Source organism: Sceloporus undulatus, chromosome 2, assembly GCF_019175285.1.
Source record: "Sceloporus undulatus isolate JIND9_A2432 ecotype Alabama chromosome 2, SceUnd_v1.1, whole genome shotgun sequence".
NCBI classification, from domain to species: domain Eukaryota; kingdom Metazoa; phylum Chordata; class Lepidosauria; order Squamata; family Phrynosomatidae; genus Sceloporus; species Sceloporus undulatus.
The window spans coordinates 322,596,549-322,618,472 of record NC_056523.1 but is presented as its reverse complement, the minus strand read 5'-3'; the positions used below and the strand labels follow the sequence as shown (position 1 = coordinate 322,618,472).

The 21,924-nt window shown below is 42.3% G+C and overlaps 2 protein-coding genes across 6 annotated transcripts in view; both read left to right on the top strand.

Annotated features, from left to right (window-relative positions):
• Positions 1 to 376: 376 nt before the first annotated feature.
• Positions 377 to 14,148, top strand: HAUS1 (HAUS augmin like complex subunit 1). Of its 2 annotated transcripts, none has more exons than XM_042449764.1 (9): positions 377 to 531; positions 4,136 to 4,310; positions 4,544 to 4,679; positions 7,128 to 7,262; positions 8,619 to 8,742; positions 9,964 to 10,029; positions 10,951 to 11,022; positions 11,958 to 12,005; positions 13,416 to 14,148. In XM_042449764.1, the coding sequence occupies exons 1-9, from the start codon at positions 415 to 417 to the stop codon at positions 13,497 to 13,499; spliced, it is 957 nt and encodes a 318-aa protein (XP_042305698.1). In that variant the 5' UTR covers positions 377 to 414; the 3' UTR covers positions 13,500 to 14,148. The 2 variants fall into 2 exon arrangements, with proteins under 2 accessions (XP_042305698.1, XP_042305699.1); XM_042449765.1 differs by having other exon boundaries at positions 460 to 535.
• A 7,510-nt stretch (positions 14,149 to 21,658) lies between these two features.
• The window catches only part of C2H18orf25 (chromosome 2 C18orf25 homolog), a 69,438-nt gene continuing 69,172 nt past the window's right edge, over positions 21,659 to 21,924 (top strand). For 3 of the 4 annotated variants that reach the window (XM_042449040.1, XM_042449038.1, XM_042449041.1), the window contains exon 1: positions 21,659 to 21,790. The gene's annotated coding sequence lies outside the window, so the exon portion shown is untranslated. The remainder of the gene's footprint in view (positions 21,791 to 21,924) is intronic. The other variant, XM_042449039.1, reaches the window with a different exon arrangement.

Below are 21,924 nucleotides of genomic sequence, written 5' to 3'. Positions count from 1 at the left end.
ATTTAGTCAGTGGTACCTTTGGTTAAAGTTGACCATAGAGTTGCGCTGGAGGACCTGGACATTCCTAGAGAGACCATATTACTAAATGCCATGAGTAATCAATTCCACAAATATCAAAGCCACAGATATGGAGAGTTGAGTGTAAACTGGATCATGGGACAATCTGGATCATGGGACAAAATCTCCCTTCCCTTCTGGACAAGAAGGAAGAGGGTGCATCTAAAGAAACTACAAGTCCCAGAGTTCCACAGGATGGAGCCTTGGCAGTTAAAGTGGCGTCAAAAATTGCACTATTTCTGCAGTGTAAATGCATACTTAAGAGGGAGGTAGTCTGAGGCAATAAAGCAATCCTCCCTCTCCCTTCCAAAAAAGAGGGGGCTTTCATCAGTTCATTGCAAAGGGAGAGTCTGTTGCATGAGGGATTTAAAACTACAAATCCCAAGAGGCATTGTGCCCCATGACGTCATCGGGAGGCGCCAGGGGTTTGCCAAGCAACAGGAGGCTATGGACATGGAGGAAAAGCTCAACAGAGTAGGTGATTTTCTTCCAAGCCATTCATTCCCCAGACCTTTTGGGCGGAGGAGAAATGCACTTTGTAATGCAATGCATTGCGGAGAGGGAAGAAGAGCAGCTGGGCATTGTCCCTCCTTCTCCCTCTTGTACGCATTAGGCTGCATCCACACTGCAGAAATCATCCGGTTTGATGCCAATTTAACTACCCTGGCTCAATGCTATGGAATTCTGGGAAGTATAGTTTGTTGTAGTACCAGGACAGAGTGGATTGTTTCTGTTTAAAGCTTTACCACAACAAACTGCTATTCCCAGAATTCCCTAGCACTGGGCCGTGGCAGTGAAAGTGGCATCAAACTGTGTTATTTCTGCAGTGTGGAAGCAGCCCTAGTTTACAGTCTGAATGTTATGTTAAGCTGAGTCTAGAATCAAAGGATCTTCAGAGTTTCTAATTAAAATTGTTCCATGGTGGCAAAATCTATCTATTTCTTCTTTTCTTCTATTTCTTCCATATATATATATATATATATATAATTGTTTATATTATATAAATAAAAGTGTAAATGTTCATTTGTTCAAAATCTTAAATCTCTGAAGGTTCTTCACCGATCACTTTGAAATTTTGACACAACCTTCCATTCGAACACATGCATGTTTTTATATACATATGCCTGCTATTACTGTATATAGATGTCACATCTGTGGCAGGTAAAAATATGGGTTTTTTAAAAAAAAATCTCCGTCTGTTGGATGTAACAGCAACACACGCTACACTAAATATGCGATTGGCGTTTGCAGTCGCCATCAACTTCACTCAGGTCCAATCTTCAGAATTGCGTGGTTTAGATCTAGACACAGATTGCTTCTCACATGGACAATTATATGTTGCGTGTTCTAGCGTCGGCAAACCAGACAATCTCTATGTCTACACAGACAATGGAATAACAAAAAATATTGTATACCCACAAGCATTGTGAAATTAAATATTTCGGAAACATGTGCTTTCTCTTTTCTTCCTTTTCCATTTCTCTTTCTCTTTTCTTTCTTTCTTTTCCATTTAACCAGACTTGAGCCACAGCAGCGCATGGCTGGATACAGCTAGTAATAATAATAATTACAGGAACTGGAAATTATCCAGGCATTCATACAAAACGCCTCTAAACTCACAAAATGTTACATGGGATTTTTAATAAGCATTGATGTAGCCATTAAGGAGGTAGGTGGCTGGGTGGAGAGAAGGAAAAGAGGTTGCTCCACAGACATATAGAATCCTAGAGTTGGAAGAGACCCCAAGGGCCATATAGTCCAATCCCTTTCTGCCATGCAGGAATACAAGATCAAAGCACCCCTGACAGATGGCCATCCAGCCTCTCTTTAGAAACCAGTTTTAAGGAAAGGGCCTGAGGAGAATAAGTGGAAGCCTTGTATACTGAGATATATGTCAGTTAATGAAGTAGATGTGTTCCTGGTCATTAGTTCATTAACAGAAAACTTGGTGCCAGAGGCACAAATCACATGGGAAGAATAGGGTTAGGTTCCTACCACACAAAAAATAAGCAGAGTTCAACATGTTTCAGCAAACCTTTTATTCTAAACAAGCAATAGCAAGTACTATTTTTATATCGCTTACCAATGTACTAAACAGTTTACAAAGTGTAAGCTAATAGCACCCAACAAGCTGGGTACTCATGTTAATGACCTCAGAAGGATGCCAGGCTGTGTCGACCTGGAGCCCCTGGCTGGTATTGAACTCACAACCTTGTGGCTGTGAATGAGTGGCTGCAGTGCAGGGATTTAATCAGTGTGCCACTAGGGTTCCTTGCTAACAGTATACACATACAAAATGAAAGAACAAGGCCACATCAGTGAGCACAAATATTGCAAACCTTTAGGAGACCACTTCAAGCTTCTTCTAAAGTGCATCCAGGGATGACTTCCTTTCACCAGCCTCCACTTTTTTTATGATTTCCATTTAAGTGGCCAAAGTTATAGATCTGTGTTGGAGGTAGCAAGTGAGGTAGGCTTCTCTACTGTCCCATTTTCTCCCTATTTTGCCCTTCAAGCAAGCTCAGTAAGGGGTTCTGGAAGCAGCTGCTCTTTCCCTTGCCTGTTTTAGGCAGGCATACATGACTGCAGTAGGATCTGTTGGAGCAGAATCCCACTTATTCCCAGCTGGAATTTTGTTTATTGAATTATTTACAGCAGACACAGTGCTGCTTGCAACCCACCACTGGAAATCTGTGTTTTACCTGCTCTCCTTCCCAATGCTAATGCTCCTAAAAATCCTCCAGCTAGATATTGGAAAAGGATTAAAAAGTAGGGTTGGAAGAAGCCTTCATAACAAGGAGCTTCTTTAGGAGTGGCTTCATTAACTGAAGTATACCTATATTATGTTATTTGCAAGGGCCATAGCTGGTGAAACACAACATTCAACGGTTGGAAAGTCCAAATGTCCCAGGATATCTCATTTCATGTCTGAAATGCTGAAAAGCTGCTGGTGGTCACAGAGCTCCAATCCAACTGTTAGATCAGGGCTGCTTGAAGCTATACGGTTGTTTTTGTGGCCTTCAGTCCCTGTAGACACTCCCAGCTTCCCCCCCCCTTTTTTTTTTTGGCCCTCACAAAGTGAATTTCTTATCCTAAAATCCCAAAAAAAGCAGCAGTTCACTTTGTAAAATAAGTTGCATGATTTCCTTCTGGTGCTGAACATCCAAAGGTACAGTTGGCCCTTCGTATCTGGAGATTCTTTATCCACAGATTCAAGCACTCACCACTTGAAAATATTCAAAAATATATAAATTCCCAAACGCAAGCCTTGATTTTGCCATTTTATATAAGGGACATCATTTTACTATGTCATTATATTTAACAGGACTTGAGCATCCACAGATTTTGGTATCCATGAGAGGTCCTGGAACCGAACCCCAGAAGATACCAAGAGCTCGCCGTATCTGTTTTTCAAAGCTCAAAGTATACTTCTGGCCAGTCCCAGGGTCTTTTGTTTTAGTTTTGCATTGTTGGTATTCCATGCAAACCCTGAGGGCCCAAGTAACAGAAAAATGCCCTCTGAGTCCACCATGGTTGTCCATTCCTCCATTAGATAGGCTGCTACTATGACTAAGGCTGTTCTCGTTCTCTAAAAGTAAGTGTGATTCCTGGTTTTTAATAACTGGTAGAAATCCCAAGTCATCCATAAGCTCCCATTGCATTGTGATGTGCTAGGCCACTGCCTGCCTTTTACTGTTGCATAACAGCTGTAATATGATTCAGGGGGCTAAAAAGCAATCATTTTGCTCCCCAGTTGCCTTTTTTTCAGCGTACCTTAAGGCAGTTTTGCAGCAAATGATCATGCTTTATTCCCTTTAGTGACTGAATCACAATTATTGCTGGAGCAGAATGAGATAAAAGGTGGACATTGGTGTGATGTGCAGAGTGCTCTGGTTTATATCCGTCCTACCTTTATAATAGAAGGTTGGACTGCCTCATTTTTTAATTGTTACCCTTTTTAGGAAGCTATGAAATAGAACTATAATAGTTATGTTGCTTTACCTATGATATAGAGGCAGGGAGAACTAACTGTGAGGTGGGAACCATTCATATCATTTCTCTCTTTCATCCGTGATAGGTTGCAGCATGGTTGAAAAAGTCATTTGGCGATCAGCCAGTTCCCCCATATGAAGCAGATGCACGGACAATTGATATTTTGTACGAACTGGCAGAATGCAATGAGTCCAGAGATGGGGACATGGCCTTATTAATTGAAGACATGAAGCAGAAAGCAGCTGAGTATGAATCAGATGGTGAGACAGGATTTTAAAACATTGGTTCCAATGATTCTATGATACAGTTTCACTTTTTAAAATACCGTATATTTTGTTTTTCTCCTGCTTATTACAGTTGTTTGGTATGGTAATGGAGGTAAGCTAACATCTCCAATAAAAGTGCCATATTGGATCACTTGATCTCCCCTGCTGGCATTTTTGATATGTTTAATAAAATAAAAATTCATTTTAATCTTCTGTTGGTTTTGCAGGTACTTATCTACAGGATCTTCTGACTGAGAGCCTGAATCTTTCTTTCAGTAGCTTGTCAAAAGTGAGCACCAGCTATCTGAATAACTTGGTGGACATAGCTCTTGCCCTTGAAACGAAGGACACATCCCTTGCAAGGTAAACATCTGCATTTAGGGGTTTTGCTCATAGGATGGACTTGTTTCAAATGTTGAAGTTCAGGGGTGTTTCCACACTGCAGAAATAATGCAGCTAGACACCATTTTAGTTGTTATCACTCAATGCTATGGAACTCAGGGATTTGTAGTTTTGTGAGATATTTAGTCTTGCTTGTCAGAGAACACTGGTGCTACACCAAACAGTTCAAGGATATCTGGAAGGCTGTGTGTTATCCTACCTCTGGTGTAAACATTCCAGAGCTGCAGTTCTAATCAAATTTACTATGCAGTAAGCCATATTGTATTTAATTTACAACCCACCTTTTCTTCAGCATTGCACCCAAGGTGGCTTACAATCCCTGTTGATGGCAGTGGGATATTTTAACCATAACATTATACAGTGCGGTGCAAGATACAATTACACCATTCCTTAGAGAAGGATGTCTATATTTATTTATTTCCACCAAAACAAAACTTGCCACATCCTGAAGCATACTGTTCCAATAGCTTTTAGCGTTTCTCCTAATATTTTGTCAAAATAAACATCTTTGAGATTCCCCTCCCTGCAGAGCAAAAGAGAACAGGTCTATTCCATTTTTAAATGGTCCTTTAAATATTTGGAAGTAGCTGCCATGTCTTCCCTTACTCTGTTATTGTTATGTTCTTTCAAGTCAGCTCTGATTTGTGGTGAGCCTGTCATGGAGTTTTCTGGGTATGATTTATTCAGAGAGAGTTTGTGAATGCCCTCATCTGAACTTAAGAGAATGTGACTTGCCTGAGGTCACTGAGTGGGCTTCCACCAAGTCGGGATTAAAACAGTGGTCTCCCAAAATCCTAATCCAACTCTCCAACTGCTATACCATGCTAGTAAAGTCAGCCCTCCATATCTACTTATTCTTTATCCATGGATTCAACCATCCATGGCTTGAAAATATTTTTAAGAAATATAAATTCCAAAAAGCAAAGTTTGATCTTGCCATTTTATATAAGGGATACGATTTTACTATGCAGTTGTATGTAATGGATGTGAACATCCAAGGATTTTGGTATCCATGGGGGGTTCTGGAACCAAACCTCAGTGGATACCAAGGGCCCACTGTAGAATATTTACTATTCTCTAGGCAAGTAGGTCTTTGAGCCATTCCATGGATTCCAGACTCATGACTACCCTCTCTGGACATAGAATTGGAAGCAACCCCAAGGGCTATCCAGTCCATCCCTCTGCCATCCAGGAATACACAATCAAAGTACTCCTGACAGATGACCATCCAGCCTATGTTTAAAGACCTCCAAAGAAGGAGACTCCACCACACTCTGATGCAGTGTGTTCTATTGTTGAAAAGCTCTTACTACATGCTGGAAGGTGTCCACGTCTTTAAAATTGTGACATCCAAATCTAAACATAGTACTCCATTACTGCGGAGGTTATGCTGCTAGAGTATAATTTGCTCTATATTTTCCAGAATGCTCTGCCAACATGTCTCCAAAGAGCAGGATTTCAGGATATCCGTTAATTATTTAACTAATTATCAGCTGTCCTGTAAGAAAAGTAGGAACTGTATTCCCAAGTGAAGAAATGTTCAAAAGAATTCAGTCCCAAGATGTACCTTCACAAATAATACTGTTTGCTTTTGTTCATACAGATACAAACTCAATAGGTTTCCACCCTGAACAGATTCTTCTTGACAAATGTGATCAAACTGACTGTCCACAAGATGATTTTCAAAAACAACATGGGAAAGGGCAGTCCTGAATCTATGCAACTCTACTAAGGCTGTAATTGTTGCTCTTCACTACTCCAGGCCCTTTGGACTATCTTTTGTGTGGTGAAAAAATGATAAATTGCTTTTTTCCTGGAAGCTTCCAGAAGTGGTGATTCACCTGTTAAATAGGTTGCAGGCTTCCCTGGAGTGGTTAACAAAACCCCTTGCATTTCAATACCAGAAGGAAGATTTTAACCACATCTACCAGATTTGTTTTCAGTTTTAGCAGTCCATGAAGCCACAGGAGTGAACCAAGGCCAAAAACTGAGTGCCAGACCAGCTGCAGTTGTATGGCACTGTTCGAAAGTATTAAATAGACACAGATGGTCTGCATTTATCTGCAACAGTAGCCCATGAGGTCATGTGTAGCTGTCCCACAGTTCTGTTTCATAGAGATTCAGAAATCATCACATATTGAGGAACTCTGGGAAGGGTCAGGAACAGATCCTGTTCAGGTAATGTTAATGTAGATGACTGTTTCAAAAATAAGAGTGTGCACTGTTCTTGAAAAGGTATTAAGGATCTTGTTAAGTGTTTGTGTAGGAGAGAGAGTCAAAGAAAAAATTAAAATGTTTCACCGTAGTGACCAATAGTTAGGTCTCTGTCATAGTCCTGTAATCCAAGTGCTGCTTTTAAAAAAAAGGGGGGGGGGACACACCATAGCTGACATAACTTATTGTCTCCAGCTTCATTCCTGCCATCAATGGCCTGACTTCAGATTTGTATGCAGCAGAATCAAAAAACAAAGACATGGAGCTTGAACTGAGCAACCTGAGGAAAAAACTCACATCAGCGCTGGTGCTGGAAAAACGTCTTCAGGAGTAAGTGCTTAATACAAGTTCACTTTATTCTTTAATTTTCTTACTACCATTCTGCTTGAGGCAACACTATATTTCAGGATGCGTTCTGATATGCTGCCTGCAGTCTGAAGTCGTACAGTGATTTTAATCAGAATTCTGTGACCTCATTTTGCTGCATGAATAGTTCAGGCCAAAGCTTTCTTTGGAATTATAGTTCTTGCTGCTACAGGTTGTAACTTTTAATTTGACCCTTCCTACTGCTAACTAAAAGAGTAAGCAGAGTGCCTTCTCTGCTATGACACTCTGGTTATAGAATGTCCTCCCTCATTGGCAGCAGTATGGCTGTCTTTCCAGCACCAAATGCAAACATTGTGGCTTCTTTAAGGTTATGGGGGCCTTAACTGGTTTTACATAAACCCTCATATGTACCTGATTTTAAATAGTTTTAAACCATATTATTATTATTATTATTATTATTAACCTTTATTTATGAAGTGCTGTAAATTTACACAGCGCTGTACATGCAATCTTTTTAATTGGACGGTTCCCTGCCCTCAGGCTTACAATCTAAAATGACATGACACAAAAGGAGAAGTGAGTGGTGGAGGGGAAGGGGATGAGGTCCAGCAGTTCCTCTCTACCTCCAAGGCCTGGACCAAGGCAGGTGGACTGGAGGGAGGGCTCTTTTTTCTTCAGCCTAGCCCTGATGGAGCTGGGCCAGCCTAATTTTCTCCCTCACAGGAGATGACAGTTAAGGAGGGAGGAGCCTCTTTCTTCAGCCTAGCCCTGATAGCTTTTCCTGTAGCTTGCATCCATTGTTTTGGTTCCTATTCGCTGGAGCAGCAGAAAACAAGCTTGCTGCATTCTCAGTGTGACACCCCTTCAAGTACTTAAACAGGGCTATCATATCACCTTTTATCTTTCTTTTCTTCAGGCTCAATATACCCAGCTCCCTAAGCTTCTCCTCATAAGGCATGGTTTCCAAACCCTTCACCATTTTGGTCACCCTCCTCTGGTCATGCTCCAGCTTGTCAAAATCCTCCTTTTTCTTGGGATTTAGGTTGCTATTATTGGGACTGTGAACTCCTAACAATTACTCTCTTTCTGCTTGGGTAAGGAGAGTACTACTGCTCACAAATGCATATGCATTGCTTGGGGATTAGAAGAGACCACATCCTCAGTATCTGAAGTTTTCTGGGGTGAGAATAAAGACTTTAGATCTTCTTGTCTTGTACCATGCATCTTATACTCCAGGTTGCTGCATTGTTTTGGGATAGGCAATCCAGTCCTGGATGCAGTTTGTATTCTGTCCTCCTCGTGGATGTTGTGTGCATTGTATGATACTTCCTGTTACTGATAAGGTATAACATTTTGCAGTGATCTTATGAAAACAGAAAAGCTTCTGGTAGTGGAAAAAGCAAAGGCTGAAAGCCGAACCCAGAACATGAAGTTCCTGAAAGACAAATCGGAGGATATGAAATTCAGAATTAAAGCAGCAGAGGTTAGCACAAAGAGCCTTGTATTACTATAGAACATGCCGTCTGTTGAACAATTAAAATCTTTGCACCACATGTTTTTACTAGTATTTTATGGCATTTGGTGGGGCCTTCTATTGAATGACAAATCAGAAGAGGCTGGTCCCTGCCCAGTGTGCTTACAATCTGACTTGGACAAGGAAGAAGGCATGACTAAGGGAGGGTAAGTCTGTCTGACCTGTGTCAGCTTCAAAACAAAATTGTAAACCATAGTTTTCTACTCCTAATTCTCACTGAAGCTGTAAACTTCTTATTTATTTAAGGTTTTAATTGGAATTTAATACAGCAGAAACATTGTTTATTGTTTAACATTAATTAATTGTTGCCTCTGGCTAACTAAACCACCTCAGTTCTGCTGTCTCCCAAAATATTTTAGCAACTCTACTTCCGTAAGGCTAACTATAATTAATTCTGCAACATAAAGCTCAGTCACTCCTATAGATACAATACAAGAGAATCACATTAGGACAGGGAAGGTGACATCATCTTAAAGGTACTTATAATACTTGGTTAATCTAATACTCAAATAGTTCCCCAAAAATGGGCCATCTATTTAAATATGTTTGGCTTTCTCCTTTCCTTTGAACATTATTTTCCCCCTAAGAAAATCAGTGAGATTCTCTGGCTACTGCCACACTGCAGAAGACCGCTTTAACTGCCCTGGCTCAATGCTACTGAATCCTGGGAACTAGTTTTGTGAGACATTTAGCCTTCTCCATCAGAGAGCTTTGGTGCCATAACATACTACAATTCCCAGGATTCCCTAGCACTGAACCAAAGCAGTTAATGCAGTCTCAAACTGGATTATTTCTGCAGTTCTGGGTGTTTTGGACTACTGATCTTTTCCAGTACGTGGAGGGCTTGTGGTTTATTAGTGGTTCTGCTTGTAGAAGATACAAAGTTCAGCATATTCAGTGAAGGGATCTTGGATAGCAGTGGAGCTTGAAAAGATCAGACCCAGCTGATCAGAGCAGACAGCACTGGGCTAGCTGAATCACAAATCTTTGCTTGGCCTAAAGCAGGTTTGTGTGTTCATAAAGCACACTGGGATTCCTGCTGTTTTCATTTAGATGGGAAATAGCAAAATGATTTTTGATCCTTCATCATCTTTCTCCTGTAATGTTTCATTGTGCTGCTGAACAGCAGTCATTTTCTTCCTGTCTTTTTCCCCCTTTTCCTCCCTGCAGGAACAACTTTCTGCGAGTGGGCTAGATGCTTCCCTGACTCATGAGTCTCTAGTGAATCTTTCCGAGGTAGGCGTTATGCCATGGATAATGATGCTCTTCCAAAATGACACACGGTAGTTGGCATTTAACTAGGGTGATTGAGAGGAATTGACATTTACCCAGATGGTACTTGCATGTGAGTTTTGCTAGAGATGAGAGGATAAGATCCATCTGCCTTTCTGATGAGATGTTTCAGAGAGTAGAGGACTCTATCAAAGTCATCTATCAAAAGAGTGGCCCCTGGAATTCATTGGAATAGAGTGTGAGAGAAAGAAGAAATTGATGTAGACACTGTGAAGACAAAAAAAGCACTTGCAGAGAGAGGAAACCCCATAGAAAACCAAAATCAGGGTTGTAGTAATATATGACTTCCAAAATTCCAAGCCTAAACACAACCAACAGGGCAATCATAGATATTACTAATCCAGAGTAAGCCCCATTGGGTTTAATGGGGCTGGTATAGATGTACTGGCTGGGTAAAATGAGGGGATTCTGCCCACCAATGAAATTCTCCCTCAGTCCCCAAATTTCTAATACTGCAAGGAGTAAGACAAAGTATTTGTTGTGTTCACATTGCCTTGGAACTGTGGTCCAAAACACACTACAGAAGTAATCCTGTTTGAGATCACTTTAATTGCCCTGGCTCAATGGTAGGGAATTCTGGGCATTAGTTGCCTCTGTCAGAGAGCTCTGGTGCTACAATAAACTACAATTCCCAGGATTCTCTAGCACTGAGCCAGGACAGTTAAAGCGGTCTCAAATGGGATTATTCCTGCAGTGTGGTAGCATGGAAAATATCAGACAGCAGGAGGAAAGAGATGCTTTTCTTATCTGTCCATTCCTGCATGTAGGCTTTCTGTTTTTCCTTTATCGTTCTTTTTTTTTTTTTATCCTAATGAGAAAAATCTAGGTGTAATATATGAACAGTTCGTTGTCTTCTGTCCACAGAAACTGGCAGAAATAAAGAAGGAAGCAGCGCCTTTGAAGAAGAAACTGGAGTCCTACCTGGACCTTACACCTGTAAGTATCCTCTTTTCTCTCTTGGCTCTGTCCTCTGTGTGTGAGTACAGTCGGCCCTTCTTATACATGGATTTTTTATACACAGATTCCAGCATACACGGTTTGAAAATGTTCCAAAAAAGTATAAATTTACCTTGATTATCCATTTTTTATAAGGGACACCATTTTGCTATGTCATTATATTTAATGGGACTTGAGCATACATGGATTTTGTTATACACGGGGGATCTTGGAACCAAACCCCAGTGTATAACAAGGGTCCACTGTAGTTGGATAGCACTGCAGCTCCCCCGGTGTCTTGCAGAAAATCTGTGGTGATAAAAAGGTAGATTAGAAAGTTTTTAAAGAACAGGTAGGGGATTCTGTATTGTTTTAAACTGAACTGTTTAAAGTGCTTTTTATCTTTTTAATTGCATTTTATTCTTTTAAACTGGAGGTTTGAAATTTTTTAATACTGTGAAGAATTTCATTTTAACATACCCTTTTTTAATTTTAACTGTAGCTGCATCCGCACTGCAGACGTAATCCAGTTTGACACCACTTGAACGGCCATGGCTCAGTGCTATGGAATTCTGGGAATTGTCATTTGGTGGAGTACCAGAGCTCACTGACAGGGAAGGCTAAATGTCTCACAAACTACGATTTCCAGAATACCATAGCATTGAGTCAAGGCAATTAAAGTGGTGTGAAATTGGTATATTTCTGCAGTGTGAACAGCTCCTGTGTTGCTCTTTTAAATTATAAGTCATTTTGCCAGTATAGCATAGTTCATGTAAACAGTTGTGCTGGTCTTGGAGAATGTGCTAAATCAATGCATGTTTTAGCTCTCAAAAGTGTTGAAGACACACATCCTAGGAAACATCCTTGATTGCAAACATTCAGAAAAGAAGACAGGGAAACCTGCATTTGCCTAAATTTTTGTGTTTTCTTTTCAGAGCCCTTCTCTTGCTCGAGTGAAAATCGAAGAAGCAAAGAGGGAGTTGGTGAGTGTTTTTGTCTGTACTGGGAACCCTCCTCTGGCCAAAAAAACAAAAACAAAAAACCCAACAACAACCCAAGAGTGGGATTCATTAAGTCCTCCAGATATTATTGGATTGCATTTCCCAGCATTCTTCAGCATTGGCTGTGCTGGCTATGGTTGCTGGAAGGTACAAGACAACATCTGGAGGATTACATAATTCCCATCTTTGAAGAAAGAGTAAAATCTCCAAGGTGTAATAGTGACTAGGACTGCATCCACACTGCAGAATTATGCAGTTTGACACCACTTTAACTGCCATGGAATCCTGGAAAATGCAGTTTGTTGTGGCACCAAAACACTCTGACAGAGAAGTCTAAATATCTCATAAAACTACAAACCCAGGATACCATTGGATTGAGCCATGACAGTTAAAGTGGTGTTAAACTGGATTATTTCTGCAATGTGGATTAACCCTAAAATGGCTGACAGTTAAACATGTATCATTTGTCCCCAGAGTTGCATACACACTGCAGAAATAATCCAGTTTGAGACCACTTTTACTATCATGGCTCAATTCTATGGAATTCTGGAAACAATAGTTTTATGAGATATTTAGCTTTCTCTGTTGGAAAGCTCTGTTGCTAAAAAAACTGCAGTTCACAGAATTCCATTGTACTGAGCCATGGCAGTTAAAGTGGTGTCAAACTTGATTATTTCTGCAGTGCAGATGCAGCTCAGGTCTTACTGGTAGCTAAGAAAAAAATGAGGGAAGCCTCTTAGTTGGAAAATGCTGCAAAAACATGTCAAAAAGGAAGGTATTCTATGGACAGAGTACAAAGAGGAGGCTGCATCTACACTGCCACAACAAACTACAAACCCCAGGATTCCATAGGCTGGAGCCATGCCAGTTAAAGTGGTGTCAAGCTGTATTAATTCTGCAGTGTAGCAGCAGTCATTAGTAGGGCATAAACCCAAACATTAAGGAATTGTGAGCGGCAGATTCAAACCTGGCAGGATCCATAGGGGAACCTAAGGGTTGAGTCGAGGCAAAAAGAACTGTTTTCACATTAGGCTTTCATACTTAGTATATAGAGAAAGCAATCTCATTTGTTCATTTGGCCCCTAAAGTCTGTTTTCAATACCTGAAATCAGTTGACAGGCCAAAACACTCTGCAGAAGTAATCCAGTTTGAGACTGTTTTAACTGCTCCGACTCAGTGCTAGGGAATTTTGGGAACTGTAGTTTGTGGTGACATTAGAGGTCTCTGACAGAGAAGGCAAAATGTCTCACAAAACTACAGTTCCCAGAATTCCCTAGCACTGAGCCAGGACAGTTCCAGTAGTCTCAAACTGGATTTTTTCTGCAATGTGTTTTGGCCCGAGGGCTGAGGCTGCCTAAATGTGGTCACTGGTTTTTTTCTTCTACTTTCTAGGAAGCGCTTGAGGCTGAGTTTTCAGCAAAGGTGGACATGACAGCGCTTTCAGTAACTTTGCCTAGCAAACGACAGTTCACCTGAGAACCCTGGTCCAGAAAGAAAAGAACACTTGCTGAATTTTTTGGATGTTGGTGTATCTGCCTTAACTTCAGATGCCATTATCTTGTCTCCTTCAACCCTGTTTTTCCTACAAAAGCCGTTTTTCAAGAAAAGGGCAGCCTTGTATTTTGTATATAATTCTCTTTGCTATCTTCACGAGAATGTTTTCTTACTCAGTCTTTTTCAATTAACTTATACAATAAACATTTGTAGTAATCTGATTTGACACCTCTCCTCAAGGTGGTGCTCTAAATAGCTACAAGAGGAACAATATTTTGATGCTCGATTAACCTTAGGAGAAAAAATGAGTCCTTAGAAACAATAATCCCAGTCTTTATCTTGTCTGTTCCTGATCTTTGCTTCTCATAGGAGTTGTTAATCAGATCCACTAATAATAATTTTAAAAAAGCATGCTTGCATTCTTGGTAGCTGCTAGAGACCAGGCAACCTCCTGCTAAAGCAGGGAATGAGGATCATGCTGCCTTCCAGATGTTGTTAGGTTGCAACTCTCAGCAGCCCTAGCTAGGAGTTGCAGTTCAGTAACATCTGGGGAATTGTACAATTCTGTGTTTTTATGTACCTCGAGTCTTAATTCTTGGAAAAAGATGAGATATAAATGACTGAAATTCTTTACTTTTTCCTGTCTTAAAAATGTCACACAAATGGCCTTCCTATAGCATTGCTCCATGGTACTCTGGACAGTTAAAATGACTGCCACCTGTGTCAGGCACTTGGGGCCATATAGTGCTAATAGTGTGAGAGAGAGCCAGCCTGGTGTAGTGATTTGAGTGTTGGAGTATGACTCTGGAGTCAGGGTTTGATTCCCCACTCAGCCATGGAAACCCACTGGGTGACCTTGAGCAAATTACACTCAGCCTCAGAAGAAGGCAAAGGCAAAGGCAAAAAACCCCTGAACAAATCTTGCCAAGAAAACCCTGTGATAGGTTTACCTTAGGGTCTCCATAACTCAAAAACAACTTGAAGGCACACAACAACAAAGTACTACTTGTCTGTGTACAGTTCCCCTATGCAGTGAACTGCAGTTGGCAACCTCAGTTATGTACCTGTAGGCCCTGCACTGAGAGCCTGAACGGTGTAGTGGTCTGAGTGTTGGACTGTGACTCTGGAGATCAGGGTTCAGTTCCCTGCTTGGCCATGGAAACCCATTTGGTGACCTTGGGCAAGTTCATTTGCTCTCAGCCTCAGAGGAAGGCAATGGCAAACCTCTGAACAAATCTTGCCAAGAAAGACATCCAATAGGTTTGTCTTATGGTCTCCCTAAGTTGGAAACTACTAGAAGGCACTCAACAACAAGGCCCTGTACTGACTGCAGATCCAGGTTTGCTATTTGTTTCTTCTTTTATAAGGAATATCAGGGGCTTCCTTTTCTAGCTCAGTGCTACCCATTCCTGAGTCCTGGTGCTTTCCCATGTTCATGGTAGTTCTTTGGTCCTGATCTTAATCTCCTGGTTTGTCTTTTGATCCTTGCTGCTGAATTATCTCTGGGTTTCTCAGTCCTAATTCACCTCTGATTGCTCCCTGTAGTTCTTCCCTTACACACGGATAGAAATTTTGTGGCTCCTACCAGAGCCCCCATGTATCCCTCCCAGTACTCCTACAGTGAAAAAAGTTTTCCAAATGTCCAGCTGCACCCACAAACACTTCAATGTGGGCACAACTGGTTCTCTAAAAGCTGGGTCACTCCCCTGTTAGGACTCAAATCACCTTGTTTCCCCCAGAAAATCTGGGAGAGACCTACCTGTGACCTCTGAGAAAAAGGGTGGCCACAGTCTGCTGTATGAAATTTAAAATGACAGCCTATAGCTGTCCATTGTTTCTGCCAAATAAATGTAGCCATGAGATTTTGTGAAACACAATATGGCCCATGAAAAGCGCTCAGGATTCCTTCAAATTTGAAATTGGCCCTTTTGCTAGTATCCTGACCACTTACAAATTTATACTTGACAATCCTCATCCTTTTAGGGATGGTTTGCTACATTGGAGATTACCACACTGGGGTCATTTCCACAACTATCATGCTTGTGCAGTAAACAGGAGCATTGCAAAACTGCTCTTCCATTTCACGCCGTTTTGCATTATGATACTACACCAGATTGTAAACATGTGAGAGGGATATGTTTAGTTCTATGCAGCTTCTATTTCCCATGAGTGCATCGTTATTGTATAGTTATGCCCATGCATTTTTGAGCAGGAAGTCCTTGTCCTGTTCTCTACAATAGCAAGAGCATAGTTACTGCACTTGCACATTTCTGAAATTGTAGCAATACTAGGTTGTTATTCATGGGAATTTATCGTTAATGCAAATTCGCACAATAATAACAACTTCCAGGCACGCTGATCACAGGATGATCTTGGATGTCATGTGATAATCTTCACTCAATAACATTTTAATGCTGCTATTATTCCACTTTTTACCCCAGTGTGATCATCTCTATAGTTATTTACCTTATGTATTCCAGCAGCGAATGCAGAGAATTCACTGTGTGGAATTGATTCAAGACAATGTTAAAATCATACGTTCTTCCAGATGTGGTAAAATTGCCACTCTTAGCATTCCTCACCATTGGCTAAAGCTTGCTAAAGCTTTAAGGTTTTGAAATTCAACAGCATCTACAGGGCTGCATAATCCTTACTACTGGTGTCAGAGTTGGATATGCCATGTTTTGAGAACTACAGGTGGAGGAAGAAAGAGTTTTCACATGGAATCTGCCTAGTAATATGGAACATTACTGGAAAATATAGGAGGTGGTTGGAGTGATATCACTGCCATGCCAGGTTGGCTGGTTTAAAACAAATGACTTTAACAAAAAAAACCAAAACACACCACTCCTGAGGGGTTTTTTGAACTGATTGTTCATATAATTTTAAAAGTCTGTTCATTATTACTGTTTTTCATCCATCTTACTAGAGCAAGACTGACTGTCTGAATTTAAACATTTTAGCTTTGACAGTTTATTGGCAGTTGTTCATTGCTAAACTGGGATCCAGCGTCAGTTGCTTCTTTTTAATCTCTTTATTTTATAGTGCAAGAAATGCCATCCAGAAACAAATCTTTCAATTAATGTATGTTTGGCCCAAACAACTTGCTTTAAAAGAGCACTCACCCCCCCCCCCCCAACAACTAGTATTTAAGCTAGTGGCCATAACATCTGAACTGCATTTTGCTACTCAGTTTTCTGATTTAGCCCTAGATAGGTGTAGTCTTCCACATTAATGTAACCAACCCCAGGTTTAACCCCTCTCAAAAGGTTTTGTGGATTAAAAAAAAAGACACGTGCGGCTTACAATTTAAAAAAACAGTACAATTAAACACACAAAAGTGATGCATTAAAATAGAATTAAAATAGAATTTCAGTACAGATGGATATGTTCCCAACCTGTTCAATAGCATAATGCTTGCAAATTTTTTGCATTTTTTAAACTAAGGCCCGTTACAAACGGGCATAAAGTACGTCCTCAGGACGTACTAGGGTTAGGAAAGGGCGTGCTTTACGCACGCCTCTAACCCTAGTACGTCCTGAGGACGTACAAAATGGCAGTGCCCATTCTACACGGATGTCACGGATGCCAGAAGTGATGCTGCGAGTGCGCGACTAGCGACTCGCGGCGACACTTCCTTTTTTGCAGTGCCGGGGAGCCTCGCAGTTTGGTTGCTGGGGCTCCTCAGCGGCGCTAATGGCAGCAGCGGCAGACCGCCGCTTTCAGGCAGTCTGTAACACGCCTAAGTTAAATTTCTGTATAGTCTTTGATTGCAGCCCCACATTCAGTGCATTGCATTGATCAGTGCTAGACGTTACTACAACATGAGTAACTATAGTAAGTCTAGCTTTGGCCAGAAGAGGCTGCTGTGTATTCCTTGGCCACAGAAAGGAGCTGTGCCTTCATTGACAAAGCTGGATCCTGGAGTACAGTGCGCCCTTTTTCCACTATAAAATAAAATTTTCAGGTGGATTTTCAGGTGGAGTAGAACCCACAAGAACACACCAAACATGTAATTGGCCTCCTCTCAAAGCCTCTTGCCTTGTCAGGGTTGTTTCATTTTGGCATTTTTGTTGTCTCAGCAGAATCTCATGAGAGCCATAGATGTAAATGTTAAGTAGAGGTTATTTCACTGAACTCCACTGGACCTGCAAAACAGTAGTTTCCCAGAACCACTGTTATACAGGTTGAGTTTCCCTTCTCCAGAAACCCAAAATATTCCAAAATTATCCACAGATAATTCAAAAAGTATGTGAAGAACCTGGAGCGTGTCCAGAGGAGGGCAACTAAGATAGTGAAGGGTCTGGAAACCGTGCCCTATGAGGAACGCCTTAGGGAGCTGGGGATGTTTAGCCTGGAGTAGAAAAGGTTAAGAGGTGATATGATAGCCCTGTTCAAATACTTGAAGGGATGTCACATTGATGAGGGAGCAAGTTTGTTTTCTGCTGCTCCAGGGACTAGACCCAGAGCAGTGGATGTAAGCTGCAGGAAAAGAGATTCCACCTCAACATTAGGAAGAAATTCCTGACAGTGAGGGCTGTTCGACAGTGGAACACATTCCTTCTTCAGAGTGTAGTGGAGTCTCCTTCCTTGGAGGTCTTTAAGCAGAGGCTGGATGGCCATCTGTTGGGTATGCCTTGACTACATCCAAGGGTATTAAAAGAACTGGCAAATGTAATATCGGAGCCATTGGCAATAATCTTTGAAAACTCCTGGAGAACAGAAGTCCCAGCAGACTGGAGGAGGGCAAACGTTGTCCCCATCTTCAAAAAGGGGAAGAAAGAGGATCCAAACAATTATCGTCCAGTTAGTTTGACATCTATACCAGGAAAGATTCTGGAGCAGATAATTAAAAAGAGAGTCTGTGAACATCTAGAAAGCAATGCCATAATCACAAAAAGTCAACACAGGTTTCAGAGAAAGAAGTCATGCCAGACAAACTTTATCTCATTCTTTGATAAAGTTACCAGCTTGTTAGATGAAGGGAATGCTGTGGATATATCTTGATTTCAGTAAGGCCTTTGACAAAGTTCCCCATGACTTTCTTGCAAACAAGCTTGTAAAATGTGGGCTAGACAAGGCAACTATTACATAGATTTGTAATTGGTTGACCGACCGAACGCAAAGGGTGCTCAACAATGGCTCCTTTTCATCCTGGAAAGAAGTGACCAGTGGGGTCCCACAGGGCTCTGTCCTGGGCCCAATGTTATTCAACATCTTTCTCAATGACTTGGATGACAGAATTGGGAGCATACTTATCAAATTTGCAGATGACACAAAATAAGGAGGAATAGCTAATACTCCAGAGGACAGGATCAAAATTCAAAATGACCTGAATAGACTAGAAAGCTGGGCCACAGCTAACAAAATGAACTTCAACAGGGAGAAATGTAAGGTACTGCACTTAGGGCGAAAAAATGAAATGCACAGATATAGGATGGGGGACACCTGGCTTAAGGAGACAACATGTGAAAGGGATCTAGGAGTCCAAGTAGACCACAAGTTGAACATGAATCAGCAGTGTGATGCAGCAGCTAAAAAGGCCAATGCGATTTTAGGCTGCATCAATAGAAGTATGGTGTCTAGATCAAAGGAAGTAATAGTGCCACTATATTCTGCTCTGGTCAGGCCCCACCTGGAATAGTGTCCAGTTCTGGGCACCACAATTAAAAAAGGACATTGAGAAACTGGAGCGTGTCCAAAGGAGGGCGACTAAAATGGTGAAAGGTCTGGAAACCATGCCCTACCTATGTGGAATGACTGAGGGAGCTGGGGATGTTTAGCCTGGAGAAAAGAAGGTTAAGAGGTGATATGATAGCCCTGTTTAAATATTTGAAAGGATGTCATATTGAGGAGGGAGCAAGCTTCTTTTCTGCTGCTCCAGAGACTAGGACCCAGAGCAATGGATGCAAGCTACAGAAAAAGAGATTCCACCTCAACATTAGGAGGAACTTCCTGACAGTAAGGGCTGTTTGACAGTGGAACACACTTCCTCGGAGGTCTTCAAACGGAGGCTGGATGGCCATCTGTCGGTGATGCTTTGATCTGGATTTCCTGCATGGCAGAATGGTGTTGGACTGGATGGCCCTTGCAGTCTTGTTCAACTCTATGAATCTATGACTTCCATACAGTACCAGGATTCTCTGAAGATACCGGACAGAGATGCTGGCGAAATGTCAGAGCCCGAAAAACCCACAAAAAACTATGAATGCCGACCGTGAAAGCCTTTGACTTCATGCCCTGAAAGCCTTTGTGGCTGAAGAGCGGGGTATAAATAAATAAATAAAATAAATAAAATACAGTATGGACAGTATGTAATGCACTTTTCAGGGATGGATGGGTGGCTGGCTGGCTGGCTGGGAGCTGAAAGGCATCAGGTGTTTGAAGTTCGATACTATGTGAGGATAATTTGTTAACTATAATAAGTTATTTCCTCTGAAATAACTCTGAAGCTTGGTGTGAAGTCGAAGGCAAAATGCATCTGCCAACCCCACTTCTTGGCAGATGAACTGAAGCACTTGGACCGGGCTCTACAAGCTAATAGTTATTCCAGCTCAGACATCAGAAGGGCTGCCAGGCCCAGGAAAACCCAGAGGAGTGAAGACAAGCAGCCACCCAAAGGGAAGGTATTTTTACCATACATCAAAGGAGTCACAGACAGAATAGGCAAAGTGGTGAGGAAGCACAACCTTGAAATGGTTTATAAACCAACAAAGAAAATCCAGCAAATGCTTCGCTCAGCCAAGGACCAGAGAGATCCTCTCACAGCCACAGGAGTTTACCGCATACCATGCAGCTGTGGACAAGTCTACATAGGGACCACCAAACGCAGTGTGCAAACAAGAATCAAGGAACACGAGAGGCACTGCAGACTGGGCCAGACAGAAAAATCAGCAGTAGCAAAACATGCCATAAACCATCCTGGGCATAAAATACTGTTTGAAAACACTGAAATTCTGGACCATGCCAACCACTACCATGTCAGGATGCACAGGGAAGCCATTGAGATCCACAAACACCTGGACAATTTCAACAGGAAAGAGGAATCCCTTAAAGTAAACAAGGTTTGGCTACCAGTCCTGAGGAACAGCAAAAGAAGGACTCAGCAAATGCAAATGGGAAACCATTCAGAGTCAGGGGCTTTCCCAGCAGATATGGAGCCTGGGTTTGAATCCTTGCTTGGCCATGGGAACCCATTGGGTGATATTAGGTGACCTTGGGTGAGTCACACTTTCTCAGCCTCAGAGGAAGGCCATGGCAGAAACAAAAACCCTCTGAAGAAACCTATTAGGGCTGCCGTAAGTCGGAAATGACTTGAAGGCACACAACAACAGCAATATGCATGTTGTCATCCTTGTTGTTGTTGTAGTTGTGTGCTTTCAAGCCATTTCGAACATATGGCATCCCTAATAGGGAGAAGCCATCATGGGGTTTTCTTGGCAAGATTTGTTCGGAGGGCTTTGCCACGGACATCCTCTGAGGCTGGAAAAGCAAGGCCCAGTCCAGAAATAATCATAATATTTATTTATATCCTGGGAGTGACTCTGGGCAGCTTTAGAACATTTAAAAAAACCACAATACAGTTAAAAACATACAAAAATAATCCAGTTTCAACGCCGCTATAACCGTCACAACTCAGTGCTATGGAATCCTGGGAAGCGTCAGAGAGCAAGGGAGCCCATTACAGTCCCAGGATCATTTAGCACTGAGGCAATGAGGGCGGTCGGAGCAGCCTCAGACTCTATTATTATTCCTGCTGCCGTGTGGGGAAAAGAAGAGGCCTATGATGGCTTTCAACATGGCCCTTACACAACTCTATGAGGGAATCCTGCTATTTGAACTGGAAAGGGGGCGGAGCCTCCACACGAGGAGACTCCTCCTCCTCCCTTTTTTCCCGCCCGAATTGGCCTTTGAAGCACTGCAATCGCCGCTATGCAATTGGGGAGCCTCTAGGTGGCGCTGTGGGAAAGGAAGGGTGGGGGAGAAGCACGAGCTTCTGCAGCCAAGCGTTCTCTGCGCATGCGCGGCCGGCCACCTTTCCTTCCTTCCTTCCTTCCCCTCCAGCCTTCTCTGTCTCTCTCTCTCTCTGCTTCCGGAAGTGACGCAGAAGGGAGCAGCGCCCGAGCCAGCGGCCTCCCTGCGGTGACATTTCATCTCAGACTCTCTCTCCGAGGAGGAGCCCCGGCCCCTCATGGTCCAGCGGGGCCTCTCCGCGGGGCCCCAGGCCGGCAGCAGCCACCCAGGAAGCAGAGGCCGAGGCCGAGGCGGCCCTGGTGAGTGGCCTCCAACCTCCCCTTCCCCTCCGCTGGGTTTTGGGAGGACCCCCTTCTCCTCCATCCCGGGGCCTGAGAGAGGGAGGAAGCCGCGGTGGCGGCGATGATTCAATAGAGCCCCGGACGAGGGCTCT

What these genes read in the sequence shown, in the direction of transcription:
- HAUS1 (XM_042449764.1), top strand. Translation starts at nt 415, where the DNA reads ATGAGGGATTTAAAACTACAAATCCCAAGAGGCATTGTGCCCCATGAC. An exon ending in CTGGAAAAACGTCTTCAGGA is followed by an intron (nt 7,263 to 8,618) that starts GTAAGTGCTTAA and finishes AACATTTTGCAG; the next exon opens with TGATCTTATGAAAACAGAAA. An exon ending in CTCTAGTGAATCTTTCCGAG is followed by an intron (nt 10,030 to 10,950) that starts GTAGGCGTTATG and finishes TTCTGTCCACAG; the next exon opens with AAACTGGCAGAAATAAAGAA.